Below are 17,483 nucleotides of genomic sequence, written 5' to 3'. Positions count from 1 at the left end.
TAGGATTGACATGGGGAGGGGCGTAGAAGTTCACTATAGCCACTTCCCGACTGGCTCATGTACATATTCGTCGGCACGTTGGTAGCCCTGTGCAAAACGAGGTACAGGTACATTGGCTCCTTTAAGAGCCTTAGCAGGCATGCGCGCACACTGCATGGTGGGGGACCTGCAATCGCGGGCACGAGAGCCAGAACAGGGATCTGTGTGTGTAAACACACAATTCTTTCCTCAGTTAGTGCAGGTAGCCAGGCGCACAGCAGCTTCTCATCCACACAGGGTCAGTAAACAGTTCAGGGGTGTCTTTTTTAAAGTTTATTGCTCAGGAACCATGAACTTAGGAGGTCAGTAGAGTGTGAGATACTCCAAAACGCTTGGTGCACAAATTGCAGAGGACTCTTCCCTACCTTTGAGCAGCAGCAATACTGTACCCTCCCCAGCTGTAGACCGAGGGATTGCTAAATAAGTTATATGGTGAACAAAAACAAAAAAGATTAAAGGAAATTTGTAATAAAAGAAATGCAATTAGCCATTTCTGACCCCTCCTTCTGAAAATATGAGTTGCCTGGTTGTAATTGAGGTCCTGCCTGGTTGTAATTGAGGTCTGTTCACTTACAACCCTTTGACCAAACCATTGTTGTGTGGGCTGTTTTCAACACAGCCTCTATCACTTCTTGGTTCCTTAAGGTGTAGATAATGGGATTCAGAAGAGGAGTCACTATGGATGGGACAACAGAAACTATCTTATTAAACTGAAGGGAATCACCACTAGCTGGTCTGATGAACATGAACACTATAGTACCATAGAAAAGGATAACAACAAATAAATGGGAGGCAAAAGTGGAAAACGCTTTACGTCTTGCTGACACAGAAGACAATCTGATTATCATTCGGGTAATACATGCATAAGATATCAAAGTCAAGAGAAAACACCCTAAAGTTACAAAACATATGGAAAAAAAAGCTGCATTCTGAGCTTTCGCTGTATCAGAGCAGGACAAGCGAATCATTGGAGCAAAATCACAATAATAATGATCTATCCTATTCCCTTTACAGTACCAAAGTTTGGATAGTCTTAAGCATGGAACAATCACTCCAATGAATCCACATGCCCATGATCCCAGTATGAGCATAGTACATACACTGGGACTTATGATCACAGAATAGCGCAGTGGATTGCAAATGGCGACATAGCGATCATACCCCATTGCAGTCAGGAGATACATTTCTGTTGCTCCAAGAGAAAAATGGAAATAATACTGAGCCAGACAGCCAGCTACAGAAATGTGTTGGTCCTTTGTTTTAAGAGACCACAGGAGTCTAGGGACTGTAACAGAGGGATACCAGAGCTCAAGGAATGACAGTCCACCGATAAAGAAGTACATTGGTTTATGTAGACCTTTGTCTGCTTTGATAATGACAATGATGAAAATGTTTGCTGTAATGGTGGCAATGTAGATAATCAATAAAACAATAAAAAGCCAAATTCTTCTCTGCCCCTCAATAGAAAACCCTAAAAGAAGAAAGTCAGTTATAACTGACTGGTTAAATTGATGGCTTGTTACCATGGTGATCTGTAAAGAAAAATACATAGAGTCACAAACATTTCCAAGATTTTTTGCATTATACAACCCCTGGCAAAAAGTATGGACTCACCACCCTTGGAAAATGTTCATTCAGTTGTTTAATTGTGTAGAAAAAAAAACTAATCACTGACATGACTCAAAACAATTTTCATTATAATTCCAACCTTTTGGCTTTAAGAAACACTTAGCAGGCATGCATGCCTGCTAGAAAACTGTAGTCAATTGCAACTGTTTTTGCAGATCAAGCAAACTTTTGCTTGGAACTTTTGTTTGGTGCTGTTTCGATTAAATGTATGAAGACGACTGCCTGAAGAAAACATGCAAATTTCCACAATCATTGATGATATGGGATTGCATGTCAGGTAAAGGTACAGGAGAGATGACAGTCATTAAATCTTCAATAAATGCACAAGTTTATATTGAGATTCTGGACACTTTTCTTATTCCATCAATTGAAAGGATGTTTGGTGATAATGACATCATTTTTCATGATGTAATCTGCTGCAGATGTTTGTTTTAGAACTGCAAAGTACATGGTGATTCCATAATATTTTCCTCAGAATTGAGTGATTCCATATTGTTTTCCTCTGCTTGATCTGCAACTGACTACAGTTTTCTTTCTTTTTTAATTTGTTTAATTGTTTCTTAAAGCTATAAGGTTGGAATGTTAAATGAACATAGTTTTGAGGCATGTCTGTAATTAGTTTTTTTTTTCTACACAATTAAACAATTGAACATTTTCCAAGAGTGGTGATTCCATACTTTTTGTCAGGGGTTGTATATATATTATTTATTATATTAAATAACACTTCCTACAAAAAAAATTACACACAAATATTGTTTCATAAAAGGAAATCTGTTGACCTAGAAAATTCAGTTGTCACAATCTAAATCAGTGGTCCTCGCCCTGTTTTCCATTCCCCTCTTGCTTTCAAATGTGGTCCAAGATGAGGGTAACTCAACTCTCACAATTTATAACAGGTTCTTCCATTTTCTTCACTGCAACAAACTTTTTTAATTTTCTCCAACAGGAGCATATTGGTATCTTCAAATTTAACATTTTCTGGAGCATAATATCAAGTTCCCTAATGGTAATTTGCTTTTGTCTCCCTTCAAACAAAGGTATTGTAATGACCCACATTCCCCAGGAATGATATCACTTATTTACACCATGTTACTCACCCCACTCACATCCCATTTCCTAATTTAGTTGGCAACAGACATTAGTTGGCAACAGACTTTGGGATAGACCTAGAAGCAGATAATTGTTCCCATATATGGGATAGAGTGAAATCTTACTCTCGTAACATGCTTGCAGTAGAGACCAACTATAAAGTTTGGACCTGTTTCTGGTTATCCCCCCACATGTTTCTGAGGCTGTAGACACTTGGGAACATTTTTCCATATATGGTGGACTTGTCCACTGGTTCAGCAATTTTGGCCAGCAGTGTTTTCAATCTTGACTTCACTGATGGAACAGGAAATCCCTCTCAAAGCAGAATATGCTCTCCTTTGTATTAGACCCCCAAATCTATGTGTAGCCAGATGCTTGGCTAGATAGAGAGCAAATTAGGACACTGAGCTGAAGCTTCTAGGGATTAAACACTTAACCAACAGCTTATACCACTGCAAGCAGATTTCCACTGGGACTAAATTCATGTGCACCACCATCAAGACGGGCCCCAATTTTAGCCAGATGAATCTAGGGCATAAGACCGTCTCTTTAGATGAGCTGCTGTACAAGGATTACAGTCATTGCCTGTGGAAGTAGGGGCACCACTGCAGTACATCTGGGTTATAATCTAGTATCTCTTCGAGTGCACTCTAGTAATATAGCATACTGGTAGCAGGAAAATTATGCCAATACTGATTACTGTTACTTTTGTTGTGGTTTATCCCTTTGCTTAACACTGATTTGCAATTTACTAGATATAGAGCCAACTAACTGCTGTGATCATAAGTTCATCATAAGGTAACTTTTCTGCCTGCAGAGTTGTATTAGACATACAACCAACCTAAAGTTATATGCAAATATTGCCAATTCCTTCAATTTATTACAATATAACGTACTTCTTTACTAATAACCAGACTGGTGTTTATCTTCAGATACTGAGATACTGTGTGTCGAGTACATATCCTTATGCTTTCTGCTTTACAGCAGCTGCTATCCACTTTACTTGGTGTGTCAGAGGGTCCGAGATCATTCATAGATTCGAGGCAAAAAACAGAAGACCCAAACTACCAAGGGGCTACTTCAGGGATAGCGCTACATTTGCAATTTAAAGTGGGATTCCGGCCAGCTAAATTTTTTTTTTTAAGTCAGCAGCTACAAACACTGTAGCTGCTGCCTTAAATAAGTAGACTTACCTGTCCTGGGTGCCCGCGATGTCGGCCACCCGAGGCCGACCCGTCCCTCGGCTCTCGGGTCCCGGCACCGCCATCCTAGGTAAGGGAAACAGGCAGTGGAGCCTTGCGGCTTCACTGCCAGTTTCCTACTGCGCACGTGCGAGCGGCACGGCGATCTGTGAATGGCCCCGTGGTTTTCTGGGAACACACACAGTTCCCAGAAGGCAACGGGGCCGCTCAGCTAGGAGCAGAACACGCCGCGGAATAGGAACAGGCAGATTAGGAAGACTGCCTAGCAACAAGGGTTCAGGTAAGTTTCAAATTTTTATTTTTTCAAATTTTTATTTTTTTATTTTTTTAGGATTTTTGGTGAAATTTTTTTTCAGGGTGGCCCTCCACTTTAAGTTAATGATCCCTGTCTTCACAGCTGCTAAACAACAATCATAACATTGGTCCTCAACAAATGTAAAGTGTGCAACAAACAGGGGTTTTAGAAAGACAAAAAATGTTTAGAAATTTCTTTAGAAATGTCTTTAAACCCTTCATGAAAGTCGCAAGTGGTCAAGCTACAGGGACAATACTGAGCATGTTTTTAATACTAAAAATGATGATTAAATGAAAAGGTTACTGATTAAATGAAAAGGTGTAAAAGATAAATGATTAGTTGCTTATTATTTTAGGACCATATCTTAGTACCTGTGGTTGTTGGATTACTATTTACCCTTCGGATGTATAGATGAAAGATATGTGCGTACAATGGGGGTGATTTCTGAAAAAAGTAGAATATTCATTTAATACAATCTGTGTTCACTTCAACCATCCAATTGTGTGGAGGAAATTTTTTTATCCCCTAGATGTGATTGGATAATTATGAGAACAAGTTTAGTTGGCGGACTTTCTATTCTGCTTCCCTAATAGATTCTACAAGAGTACATCATTGAGCACATTTCTACATGAAATTGTCTGTGCATTGGAAATAAATACACAGACTGCATCCTACTAGTAAGAAGTGGCAATAAGAAATGGTTGGTTTCGTTTAGATTTAAATAAGTAACAGCATTGTTTTTTCCTGTCTAGAAATACACTCCAGATATTTTACTCCAGTGTAATCCCTGTGTAATCCCTGCAGGGAATATTTTTAAATACAAGAATGATTAAATGTTATGTAACCCCCAATAGACAGCACTATAAATGTGTCAATGATACCTAAATGTGCAAATATATAACAACAATGTGCAAATATGCAAACTATGCTCCAGAAAAATGCCTAGTGTGCACATATTGTGCACATTATATATATATACATAAAGTAGGGCAGAGGGGCAGAGCAGAGAGCGATAACTGACAGTCACCCCTGTCTGCTCAGTGAAGAACCTGGCGATCAGTGGTCATGTGATCACTCAGTTCTCTGTCTTTGAGCTGGCAGGAGACAGCTGTGATCCCTCAGTTCTTGGTCTTAGAGCCAACAGGGGGCATCCACAGCATCAGACTGATGCTGCAGCCATATAGGTGAGGATGTATATTTATATTTTTTTGCTACCCTACACTTCTCCTTTAACCAGTTGCTGACCGCCGCACACCGATATACATCGGCACAATGGCAGCAGTGGGCAAATGGGTGTACCTGTACGTCCCCTTTAAGAGCCGGGGATTGCAGGCCCACGCGCGCGCTGCATAGAGCGTGACCGTGCCTGCAGGACCGGCGGACTCGATGTCCGCTGGTGTCCCAGCGATCGTGTCACGGAGCCTGAGAACGGTGAAGTGCCTATGTAAACAAGGCATTTCCCCGTCTTGGCTTGTGTCATGACAGAGATCACTGCTCTCTGTCATTGAAAAGCAGTGATCGCTGTCATATGAATTGAAGCCCACCCCCCCCCACAGTTAGAATCTCTCCCTAGGACACACTTAACCCCTTGATCGCCACCTAGTGGTTAACCCCTTCACTGCCAGTGTCATTTACACAGTAATCAATGCATTTTTATAGCACTGGTCGCTGTATAAATGACAATGATCCCAAAATAGTGTCAAAAATGTCCGATGTGTCCGCCATAATGTCGCAGTCCCGATAAAAATCGCAGATCGCCGACATTACTAATTTTTTTTTAAATAATAATAAAAATGCCATAAAACTATTTCCTATTTTGTAGACGCTAGAACTTTTGCACAAACCAATCGATATACGCTTATTGTGATTTTTTTTAACCAATAATATGTAGAAGAATACATATCGGCCTAAACTGAGGAAAAAAATCGTTTTTTTTATATATTTTTGGGGGATATTTATTATAGCAAAAAGTAAAAAATAATGCGTTTTTTTCAAAATTGGCGTTCTCTTTTTGTTTATAGTGCAAGGAATAAAAACCGCAGAGGTGATCAAATACCACCAAAAGAAAGCTCTATTTGTGGGAAAAAAAGGACATCAATTTTGTTTGGGTGCAACGTCGCACGACCGCACAATTGTCAGTTAATGCGACGCAGTGCTGAAATGCAAAAAGTGCTCTGGTCAGGAAGGGGGTAAAATCTTCCGGGGCTGAAGCAGTTAAGGTATATTGACACATTTATAATGCTGTCTATTGGGGGATACACAGGTTTTGTAGCACAGTGTGATGACTAAACAGATGCTATTTGTTGTATTTTATTTTTGTGCAGACTAAATATATATATAGACGCATACACAATCTCCTGTGGAGTCCCTCAGGGCTCACCCTTGTCATCAGTGCTATTCAACATCTACATCTGCCCACTCCTCAATATCATCAGAAAAACGGACCTCTGCTTCCACTCATACGCTGATGACGCCCAACTCTACCTTCGCATCACCGGACAAAAAATTCCATCGTCAGCAATTAGAGAAATGCCTCACTTTAATAGGTGACTGGATGACCATTAGCTCCCTCAAACTCAACAGTTCTAAAACAGAACTTCTTCTCCTACACGCTAACAAAAATTCCAAAACTAAGACTCCGTGGACACCTCCCACCATCTTCGGATAAACCATCTCTCCAAGCACCAAAGCCAAGAGTCTCGGAGTCATCTTTGACTCAGGAATGACAATGGATGCACAAATAGGATCAGTAGTTAGCGGATCCCACCATCTCCTCCGCCTGCTATGTAGACTCATCCCCTTCATCCCAGAAGAGGACAAAGCGGCAGTTGTTGGAACAATCATCAATTCCCGACTCAACTACGCAAATTCGCTCTACGTAGGATTACCCCAATATCAGCTTGCGCGCTTACAACTCATCCAAAACACAGCGGCAAGACTGTTAACAGGAAAGAAACCCTGGGAATCCATTTCCCCCATCCTTAAAGAGCCTACACTGGCTAACCGTAAAGAATCGGATCACATTCAAGACCCTCTGCCTCACCCACAAATGCATACAAGGAAACGCTCTGCTATATCTCCGGGAGAAAATAAAACACTACACACCTAATCGCAGTCTTCGATCAGCTAACCAAAACCTCCTCATCATTCCCAAATACCGCTACAAAGCAAAGGGAGAACGAAGATTCGCAGTCCAAGGACCTCGACTATGGAACGCTCTTCCGACCCACATCCGCATGGATGAAAACCATCAGGCCTTCAGGAAAAAACTAAAGACCTTCCTTTTCTAAGAAGCTGACAACAGAGAACGCATCTAGCACCTTGAGGCGATTCAGTTCCCATTTGCAGCGCTTTACAAATCATTCATTCATTCATTCATTCATTAAAGCCATATTAAACCCAAAGAACAAAATCTAATATAGTGCAGGTTCCCCATCCAAAATGTGCTGGCTACTATGATTTTCTTTTTTTTCTCCTTTATTTTAATCTGGTGATCTGGCCAGTATCACACTTTATTTCTTAGGATGTTAAAACTTGGAAAGATGGAGCCAAGGAGACACCTTTGGATAGCAGTATTGTCATTTCGGAAGAGGGTAGTATTAGATGCACTAGCATATTTAGATGGATTTGACTGATAAATTAAAGCTGGACTCCAGAAAATACCTTTCAAGTTCCCGTTTTGGATTAAATGTTTTTCATAAATTAATAAAAGCTGACCATTGTAAGCACCCCAGTCAGTGTTAAATGGTTTGTCTCAATGCTCTAACTACCTCTTTTGCTGGACAGCTTGGTCTGTTAACCACTTAAGGACCGAGCCTCTTTCTGAGATTTGTTGTTTACGTTAAAAACAGTTTTTTTTGCTAGAAAATTACTTAGAACCCCCAAACATTTTTTTTTCTAACACCCTAGAGAATAAAATGGTGGTTGTTGCAATACTTTGTGTCACACCGTATTTGCGCAGCGGTCTTACAAGCGCACTTTTTTGGGAAAAAATATCCTTTTTTAAATTAAAAAATAAGACACCAGTAAAGTTAGCCCAATTTTTTTTATACTGTGAAAGATAATGTTACGCTGAGTAAATTGATACCCAACATGTCACGCTTCAAAATTGCACCCGCTCGTGGAATGGCGACAAACTTTTACCCTTAAAAATCTCCATAGGCGATGTTTAAAAAATTCTACAGGTTGCATGTTGTGAGTTACAGAGGAGCTCTAGGGCTAGAATTATTGCTCTCGCTCTACCGATTGCGGCAATACCTCACATGTGTGGTTTGATCACCGTTTTCATATGCGGGCGCTACTCGCGTATGTGTTTGCTTCTGCACGCGAGCTCAGCGGGACGGGGGGCGTTTACATTTTTTTTTTCTTATTTATTTTACCTTTTATTTTTTATTTTTACACTGTTCTTTAAAAAAAATTGTGTCACTTTTATTCCTATTACAAGAAATGTAAAAATCCCTGTAACAGAAAAAACATATAACAGGACCTCTTAAATATGAGATCTGGGATCAAAAAGACCTCAGAACTCATATTTACACTAAAATGCAATAAAACAATAAAATAAAATTTTTTTTGTCATTTGAAAAAAAAATGGCTTTTTAAGAGCTATGGGCGGAAGTGACCTTTTGATGTCGCTTCCGCCCTGCAATGATATGGAGATGGATGGGGGCCATGTTCCCTTTACTTGTCTCCATGTCTAGCCAGGAGAAGGATCCGATCGCCTCTGCCGCTGCTGACAGCTCCGGTAAGTGGCGGAGGGCACCAGAGCGTGGCGGGAGGGGGGCCCTCTCCCGCCACCCATAAAAGTGATCTCGCGGAGAGTCCGCCACAGAAACCACTTTTATCTGAAAGCGGACTGCCTGCTGAAGGAGAGGATACCGGGGTTATGGCAGCTAGCCTTAAGACGACCACTGTAGCAAAGTGTCATTTCTTGAGTGTTGTCACATGAAAAGATATAATAACATATTGACATAAATGTGAGGGGTGTATACTCACTTTTGTGAGATACTGTATGTGTATGTATTACATGTGATTTCACTTAACTGAAGGGAAATTTACTTGCAGTGCGATTAGCCTATTTTAGTAAATCAACCTCCCTGACCCACATGACTCATTGGACACAGTGAGCTTAATTCACAAAGCAGTATTTACAGTAAAATAATGCATAGCATTTTTCAAAAAAATTTTGACATTCACTAAAAAAAGTTTCTAAAATACCACATGTGGTATTTTTCTATATACGGTATTTATTACATGAAACCATGGGGTATTTTATCTCACGACATTTCCAGTGGGATGGATACAGTGGAGAAGAATTAGAACCCCTGGCAGTTTTTATTGCTAATAAAGAGGTAAAATGGTTTAAACCATGGAAATATGCCAACTCACTAAGTCCCTGCAGCATATGTATTACTACAAAAGAAAAAATGGTGACTAGAATACCAATCAAAGGGAAGCTGCTTTTACAGGACACACGTGGTGTATCGCAAACAACTAAGTTCAATTAGGTAAATACAATATATCTTTCTAAATTTCAAATATTGAAAGAAAATATTATCAAAAATCACACACCTATATAAATACCCTTCTTCCACAATGTTGTCATATTTATAAGAAGAAGGGTATCTTCTATATGTGTGTGTGATTTTTGATACTATTTTCTTTCAATAACTGATATTTATAAAGATATTTTGAATTTACTTAAAGCATAACTAAAGGAAAAACGTTTCAAATAGGATGTAGAGTAGGGATGAGCTGAACACCCCCCTGTTCGGTTCGCACCAGAACATGCGAACAGGCAAAAAATTTGATTGAACACGCGAACACCGTTAAAGTCTATGGGACTCCAACATGAATAATCAAAAGTGCTAATTTTAAAGGCTTATATGCAAGTTATTGTCATAAAAAGTGTTTGGGGACCTGGGTCCTGCCCCAGGGGACATGGTTCAATGCAAAAAAAAGTTTTAAAAATGTCTGTTTTTTCGGGAGCAGTGATTTTAATAATGCTTAAAGTGAAACAATAAAAGTGTAATATTACTTTAAATTTCATACCGGGGGGGGGGGTCTATAGTATGCCTGTAAAGGGGCGCATGTTTCCCGTGTTTAGAACATTCTGACAGCAAAATGACATTTCAATGGAAAAGAAGTCATTTTAAACTACTCGCCCCTATGTCAGAGGGGGGCGGGGTCACCCCACCCCACCGTAACTGGGTGACCCCACCCCCTCTGACGTCACGGGGAAACCCATAGGGAAGTCCCCGTCAAGTCCCCATGCGTCAGACAGGGCAGGGTCACCGGGTGGCCCCGCCCTCCGTTATTTAAGAAGTGTCAGAAAAAGAGAAGCGTCACACAGCGGGAGCCTCCCATGGATGCGGAGCGGCCCAAGAACGAAGCGGAGAAGAAGATGCCACGGAGGAAGATGCCAGACAAGAACACTGAAGCATGAAGCAGAGGATCGGAGGAAGAACCAGAGGAAGAAGAAGATGGAGGAAGAAACCGAAGGAAGAAGGAAGGAAGAAGACCCAAAGAAGATGGAAAGAAAAAGACTTTAAATAAAGGAATTGTCAAAAACTGTCTCTTGTCATTTTTAACATTTTTGACACTTTTTTTGTGAAATGGTAGAGGTACTTTTGTACCCCATTACCATTTCACACAGGGGGGCGGGATCTGGGGGTCCCCTTGTTCAAGGGGGCTTCCATATTCCAATAAGCCCCCCACCCGCAGACCCCCACGACCACCAGCCAAATTGGGACAAGGTGCTTTGGGGGGCTACCCCAAAGCACCCTACCAATGTTGAGAGTATGTAGCCTGGTATGGTTCAGGAGGGACGGGGGGCCACTCTCTCATCCCACCTCTTTTCCTGCAGCCTGCCAGGTTGCATGCTCGGATAAGGGTCTGGTATGGATTTTTGGGGGGACCCCATGCCATTTTTTTATTACATTTTGGCACGGGGTTCCCCTTAGAATCCATACCAGACCTGAAGGGCCTGGTATGGAATTTAGGGGGACCCCCACGCCATTTTTTTTTTAATTTTGGTTCGGGGTTCCCCCGTGGGGGAATCCCATGCTGTTTTTATCAATGAACTTTTATGTGTATTGTCAAACTGACAATTCATTAATAGCCGCGAGTAGTTTTAAATGACTAATTTTCCTTTGAAATGTCATTGTCACTGTTCTAAAGACGGGAAACATGCGCCCCTTTACAGGCATACTATAGGCACCTCCAGGTAAGAAATTTAAAGGAATATTAAACTTTTATTGTTTCACTTTAAGCATTATTAAAATCTGCTCCTGAAAAAACGGCCGTTTTAAAAACTTTTTTTGCATTGATACATGTCCACTGGGGCAGGACCCAGGTTCCCAAACATTTTTTTTGACAATACCATGCATATAAGCCTTTAAAATTAGCACTTTTGATTTCTCCCATAGACTTTTAAAGGGTGTTCGGCGGCTTTCAAATTTGCCGCGAACACCCCAAATTGTTCGCTGTTCGTCGAAATGGCGAACAGCCGATGTTCGAGTCAAACTTGTGTTCGACTCGAACTCAAAGCTCATCCCTAGTGTAGAGATATAAAAACACCTATTACAGGGATATGCAATTAGTGGACCTCCAGCTGTTGCAGAACTACAAGTCCCATGAGGCATAGGAAGACTCTGACAGCCACAAGCATGGCACCCATAGGCAGAGGCATGATGGGACTTGCAGTTTTGCAACAGCTAATTGCTTATCCCTAACCTATTAGATTTTTATTGCTGTCTGTGCCCCCATTATGGAGACCCCTCTATTTATCCTGTTTACTATTATCATTGAAAAGAAAACCCCAAATTTGGGATTGTTTCCAGAAAAGTAATAGAGGGGACATCTTCCAATGGGGACACAGATGGCAAAAAAACAGAAACTGACAGGGGTTCTAACCCTCCCTTACTCTATCCAAAATGAAAAAAGTGTTGCTTATAGTTACACTTTCAAGCAGCCTTTCTCAACCTTTTCAACACAGAGTAGCCCTTAAAATATTTTTCCAGTCTCAGGAAACCCCTGCTAAAAATGACTATATCTACAACTCATGATACATTAGTGTGATGGTGAGTGAGAATTACCCCTTATAGATAGCTCAATGATATCAGTGGGAACTTCTCAGTGGGAAGATATTTCCAAAAATATTTGAGAAAAAGTAAAGTATCCCCACCAGATATGACCTATGTTCAAACAAGGCATTAGACCATTGTGATATACATATCCATTATTGTATACTGATATTGAGTACCGTAATAGTCCCCTCTCTTTTTCCTGTTGGGGGTTGAGACGCTAGCTGACAGTAGCAGCAACTGCGGCTACCACTCTACCCTCTTACTTTCCTTGACTGTGATATACATTGTATTATGTTTGGAGTGATTGGGGGTTTTTTTCGCAACAAATGATGTATATGCTTGTATATGACAGGAGGAAATAAGTATATTTTATTACATGTAATGGGGTGGATTTACTAAATGTAATGGGGTGGATTTACTAAAGGCAACTTGCAAGTGAAGTTGCTCCAGAGCTTAATAAATTAGGGGGCGCTCTGCTGACTTCCATCATCCAATCATGTGCAAGCAAAAATGCTGTTTTTTCTCCTTGTATGTGATTGGGTATCCAATATAAAGTAAAGCTTTACCTCATTAACTAAGCTCTGGAGCAACTTGCAAATTGCACAGTCTATTTGCCTCAAAGTAGAACTATAGGCAACACTTTTTTTTTTAGATAGAGTAAGGAAGGATTATAAATGATTTTATATGGGTTGTTTAGTTAGTTATTTGTAAAGGTGGCTATACCCCCCTTTTTTAAAATTTTTTAACATTATTTAGCACACATATTTGAATGTGAATAAAGATTGAGCATTTTTAAACTTTCTCCTGGGTGTCGCTTGCCATTTAAGTAGTGACTAATTATAATCACATACTGTTTTTACTCATGTAGTTTGGAATACTATTCTAGATTTATATTTTTTTATTTATTTAACAACTTATTTCAGTATATTCTCCAAGATATTATACATCTAGGTGATTGGTTTTGTATCTGATATGAGCTGGTATGGTGTGATGTCCGTCAACCTCTGACCTGGACAATAGTATTGCAATTTTATTTAATATTAGATGATCTTTTTCTCTAACGAATACTGGCGATTAGCGCTCATTACATTGTGTTTACTGATTAATACATTGAGACCAGTTGGTTATCAGCTGTGCCTGAGTTTCACTTAGCTCATATATCTTGTAGCCTAACACTAGAATGTCTGCGAACCACAGCAAAATGGCTGCAGGTAGTGTATTTAAAACAATAGATCGGCCGTCCAATCAGTATCCCCCTGATGATGACACGTGATCCCTGTGTCGAACACGCGTAGGGGAGGGGCCAGGACGGAGCGAGAGACAGCTGAGCTGCCTGTTGAGGAGACGCACACCATACCCTCACGAAATATATCATACTTGCCATGTTTAGAGCAGTGCACTGACGCACCTATATATTGTGAGTACCCCTTTTGGGGAGAGTATCTATATCTTTTAATAAATTTTAAAACGGTATTATACTATGTAGTCTTTTCTTCCCATCTATATACTCTTTACTGCATTGGAGCCTGGGATCCTGTGATCTACTTAGAACCCGGGGTGGTTCACAAGCGTGGTTTGACTTTGTCTAGAGGTGAGCGCGTAATGGGGTCACCGAATCGCACCATTGCATGGTCTGTGGCACTTTGAGAGTTACTAGCAAGTTGATTGTATCACCAGTGGACATCACATTTAGGCACCTTTATACCTTTTGTGGGGCTTCATAGTGAACTATATTTTTTAGTTCCATTGAGGACTTTTTTTTACACATGAACTGTATGACGCCAAATTACTTTCTGTTTTGTGTTTTTTGCACTTAGCACTTTTTACATGCTCATATATATATTTATATTGTAATAAGTATGTTTATTTGCACATTTGCACTTTATGCGTTTATATTTTGCACATTTGAGTAATATTGTCATTTAGTTATGCATATTGGAACATTTGCACTTTGATGCGTTTATATTCTTTTATTCATTGCATCTAGTAATGCTGTGATTCAGTTATGCTTATTGGTACCTGTGCACTTTGATGCGTTAATCTCTCTTATTTCACATTTGAATTTGCATTTATACTTTGATGCATTTATATGCATTTGTCAATTTTCACATTTGCACTTTGACACGTTTATATTCATTTATTCATTGCACTGCATATGCATTTGTCAATTTTTCGCATTTGTATTCAGAGTATTTATCTATTACTAGGTCCGCTTACCTTGTAGAGGTATTGTGTTTCCCACATCCACATGCGTTTATTTAGACGCAGTTGTTCTATCATGCTATAATTTAGTAGCATGTCTGACACACTCTAGCGCAGCGTAATCCTTTTTACAAGGATTATAATCCATGTCAGTTTTTTTTTTTTGTTTGTTTCTTTTTTTCATTTTTTGCCATCTGTGTCCCCATTGGAAGATTTCCCCTCTAATACTTTTCTGGGGACAACCCCATATTTGGGATTTTCTTTTCATTTCACTTTCAATGATAATAGTAAACAGGACAAATATAGAGAGGGGGAATCTCCATAATGGGGACACACACACACAGCAATAAAATCCCACTCAATCTCCACTCTATCCAAAAGTTTAACAAAAATGTCCTTTAGTTATTCTTTAACTGCTTGCCAACCAGCCGCCGTCATTATACTGTCAATGTAAACAAACATATCCCCATTCTGTCAGGGAAGTACAGAGCGATCATCTGTTCCTAGTGATTAGGAACAGCGATCGTTCTGTACTCCCAGTCAGTCCCACACCCCCCCCCACAGTTAGAAACACCTCCCAGGGAACACACTTAACCCCTTGATCGTCCTCTAGTGTTAACCCCTTCCCTGCCAGTGTCATTTATACAGTAATCAGTGCATTTTTATAGCACTGATTGCTGTATTTGTGGGAAAAAAAGGACGTCAATTTTGTTTGGGTACAGTGTCGCACAACCGCGCAATTGTCAGTTAAAGCAACGCAGTGCCGTATCGCAAAAAATGGCCTGGTTATTAAGGGGAAAAATCTTCTGGGGCTGAAATGGTTAAGTAAATCAACCCTAATAATTTTCATATTTCCATATTTAGGTTTTTATGCATTACTGTTGAGAGAACTGATCCCACAGGCAGAAACTACTCAAAATTGCCTATTTTCTTTTCATATTTCTTAAATACCGCTTGCCTGGACCACTACTTAATTACTGCATGCATTTAATTATTTATTTCATTCTGTGAATTGAGTTGAACGCCTTTTCCGTGGTATTTATAGAGCGTTTTGAGCATTTTGCAGTAAATACCTCAGAACGGTGTAGTGAATTGACAGTTTCAGTATAGCATGAGATATTTAGGTAAAATGTGTCCGGACAACTACATACCACATGCGAGTCGCTTTTGTGAATGGAGCCCAGTGTCAAAAATCAGTGGCTCTTTTATTGGTGGGAGAAGGGTATTTATATATGTGTGTAATTTTTTTTTTACTATTTTCTTTCAATCTTTGACACTTATAAAGATATTTTGTATTTACTTAAAGAATAACTAGAGAAAAAGTAAAGTATCCCCACTACATATGGCATATGTTCTAACAAGGGATTAGACTATTGTGATGTACTGTATATGTACGTATGTACTTTGTATTATGTTTGGAGTGATAGGGAGGCTTTTTGCAGCAAATGATGTATATGCTTGTATATTCCCAAAAAACTCTACAAACCTGGTGAAGTAACAGGAGAAAATAAGTATATTTTATTAAATGTAATGGGGTGGATTTACTAAAGGCACATATACTGAGCAATTCGCAGTGACGTTGCTCCAGAGCATAGTAAATGAGGGGGAGCTCTGCTGACTTCCATCATCCAATCATGCATGTGCAAGCAAAAATATTTTTTTTTTCCTTGCATGTGATTGGGTATTCTTAGTAAAGTGAAACTTTACCTCATGTACTAAGCTCTAAAGCAACCAGTAAATTGCAAATCTATTTGCCTTAAAGTAGAACTCTAGGCAAAACTTTTTGTTTTCATTTGCATATAGTAAGGGAGGGTTATAACCCCTGTCAGTTTTTTTTATTTTATGCCGTGTCCCCATTGAAATATTTCCCCTTTATTACTTTTCTAGGGACAACCCAAAATTTGGGATTTTCTTTTACTTTCACCTTTAATGATAATGGTAAACAGGACAAATAGAGAGAGTGAATCTCCCTAATGGAGCACAGACCGCAATAAAACCGCAATAAAATCCTGAAAGATGTTCTAATTCGCCTCTACTCTATCCAGAACAAAAAAAAAAGTTTTTCCTTCAGTTATACTTTAAGTAATTCAACCCCAATGATTTCCATATTTTTCTTTGTCCAACGGCTTTGTGCGGGGTTTTCCTAAGCCCCTGTGTCATCCATGCGGCTCCAGCCTCCAGGTACTGTCAGTTTTTAATCCAAGTCTCTGCATGACCATCAATTTACTGCTGTATGCTTGGTGAACATTTTACTATTTTTTTAATAATAATACGTTTTTACTTTGCCTCTGTGGGTCCTATTTATGTCTGCTGATCAGCACTGTTCACCCCTTTGATTATATCTTTCGTCCTCATTTCTCTATGAGTTTTGGACAGCAGCGGCCACAGCTACATTTAATTTTTCTTTTTGACTTTTCACTTGGCCTCTGGTCTGTGCGCCTGGATTTTTGTTTTTAGTGTTTGATATTTAGGGAAAATGTGTCTGGGCACCTAAATAACGCATGTGATATGCTTGAGTGAATGGAGCCCAGTGACTCTTGTATGCATCAAAAAAGTAGTTGTTTTTGTGACTGACAAAAGACACTAGTTGTAGGACATAACAGACAATACCTGAACAAGAACTTTCATGGAAGGATCACCACACATTTGTTTAATGAAAGCTGCAGATTTTAAAATACTGAAAACAACTTCACATGTTAAAGGGGTTGTAAAGGTAAAAATTTTTTCACCTTAATGCATTATATGCATTAAGGTGAAAAAACTTTTGACAATACCGCCGCCCCCAGCCCCCCCGTTTTACTTACCTGACACCTCGAATCTCCGCTGCTCGTTCCCGTCATCTCTATTGCAGCTCAGCCTGGTCGCTGATTGGCTGCAGTGGATGGATTTAAAGCAGCGCAGCCATTGGCTCGCACTGCTGTCAATCACATCCGATGACGC

General features: G+C 39.8%; 1 protein-coding gene across 1 annotated transcript; it reads right to left on the bottom strand.

The window, feature by feature from the left end:
* Positions 1-605: 605 nt before the first annotated feature.
* LOC141108972 (olfactory receptor 6N2-like) lies at positions 606-1,565 on the bottom strand. Its single transcript, XM_073600927.1, has one exon. The coding sequence runs from the start codon at positions 1,563-1,565 to the stop codon at positions 606-608; it is 960 nt and encodes a 319-aa protein (XP_073457028.1).
* Between the last annotated feature and the right edge of the window lie 15,918 nt (positions 1,566-17,483).

This window comes from Aquarana catesbeiana, linkage group LG09, assembly GCF_042186555.1.
Source record: "Aquarana catesbeiana isolate 2022-GZ linkage group LG09, ASM4218655v1, whole genome shotgun sequence".
Classification (NCBI taxonomy): domain Eukaryota; kingdom Metazoa; phylum Chordata; class Amphibia; order Anura; family Ranidae; genus Aquarana; species Aquarana catesbeiana.
This window is presented reverse-complemented; position numbering and strand designations above follow the sequence as displayed.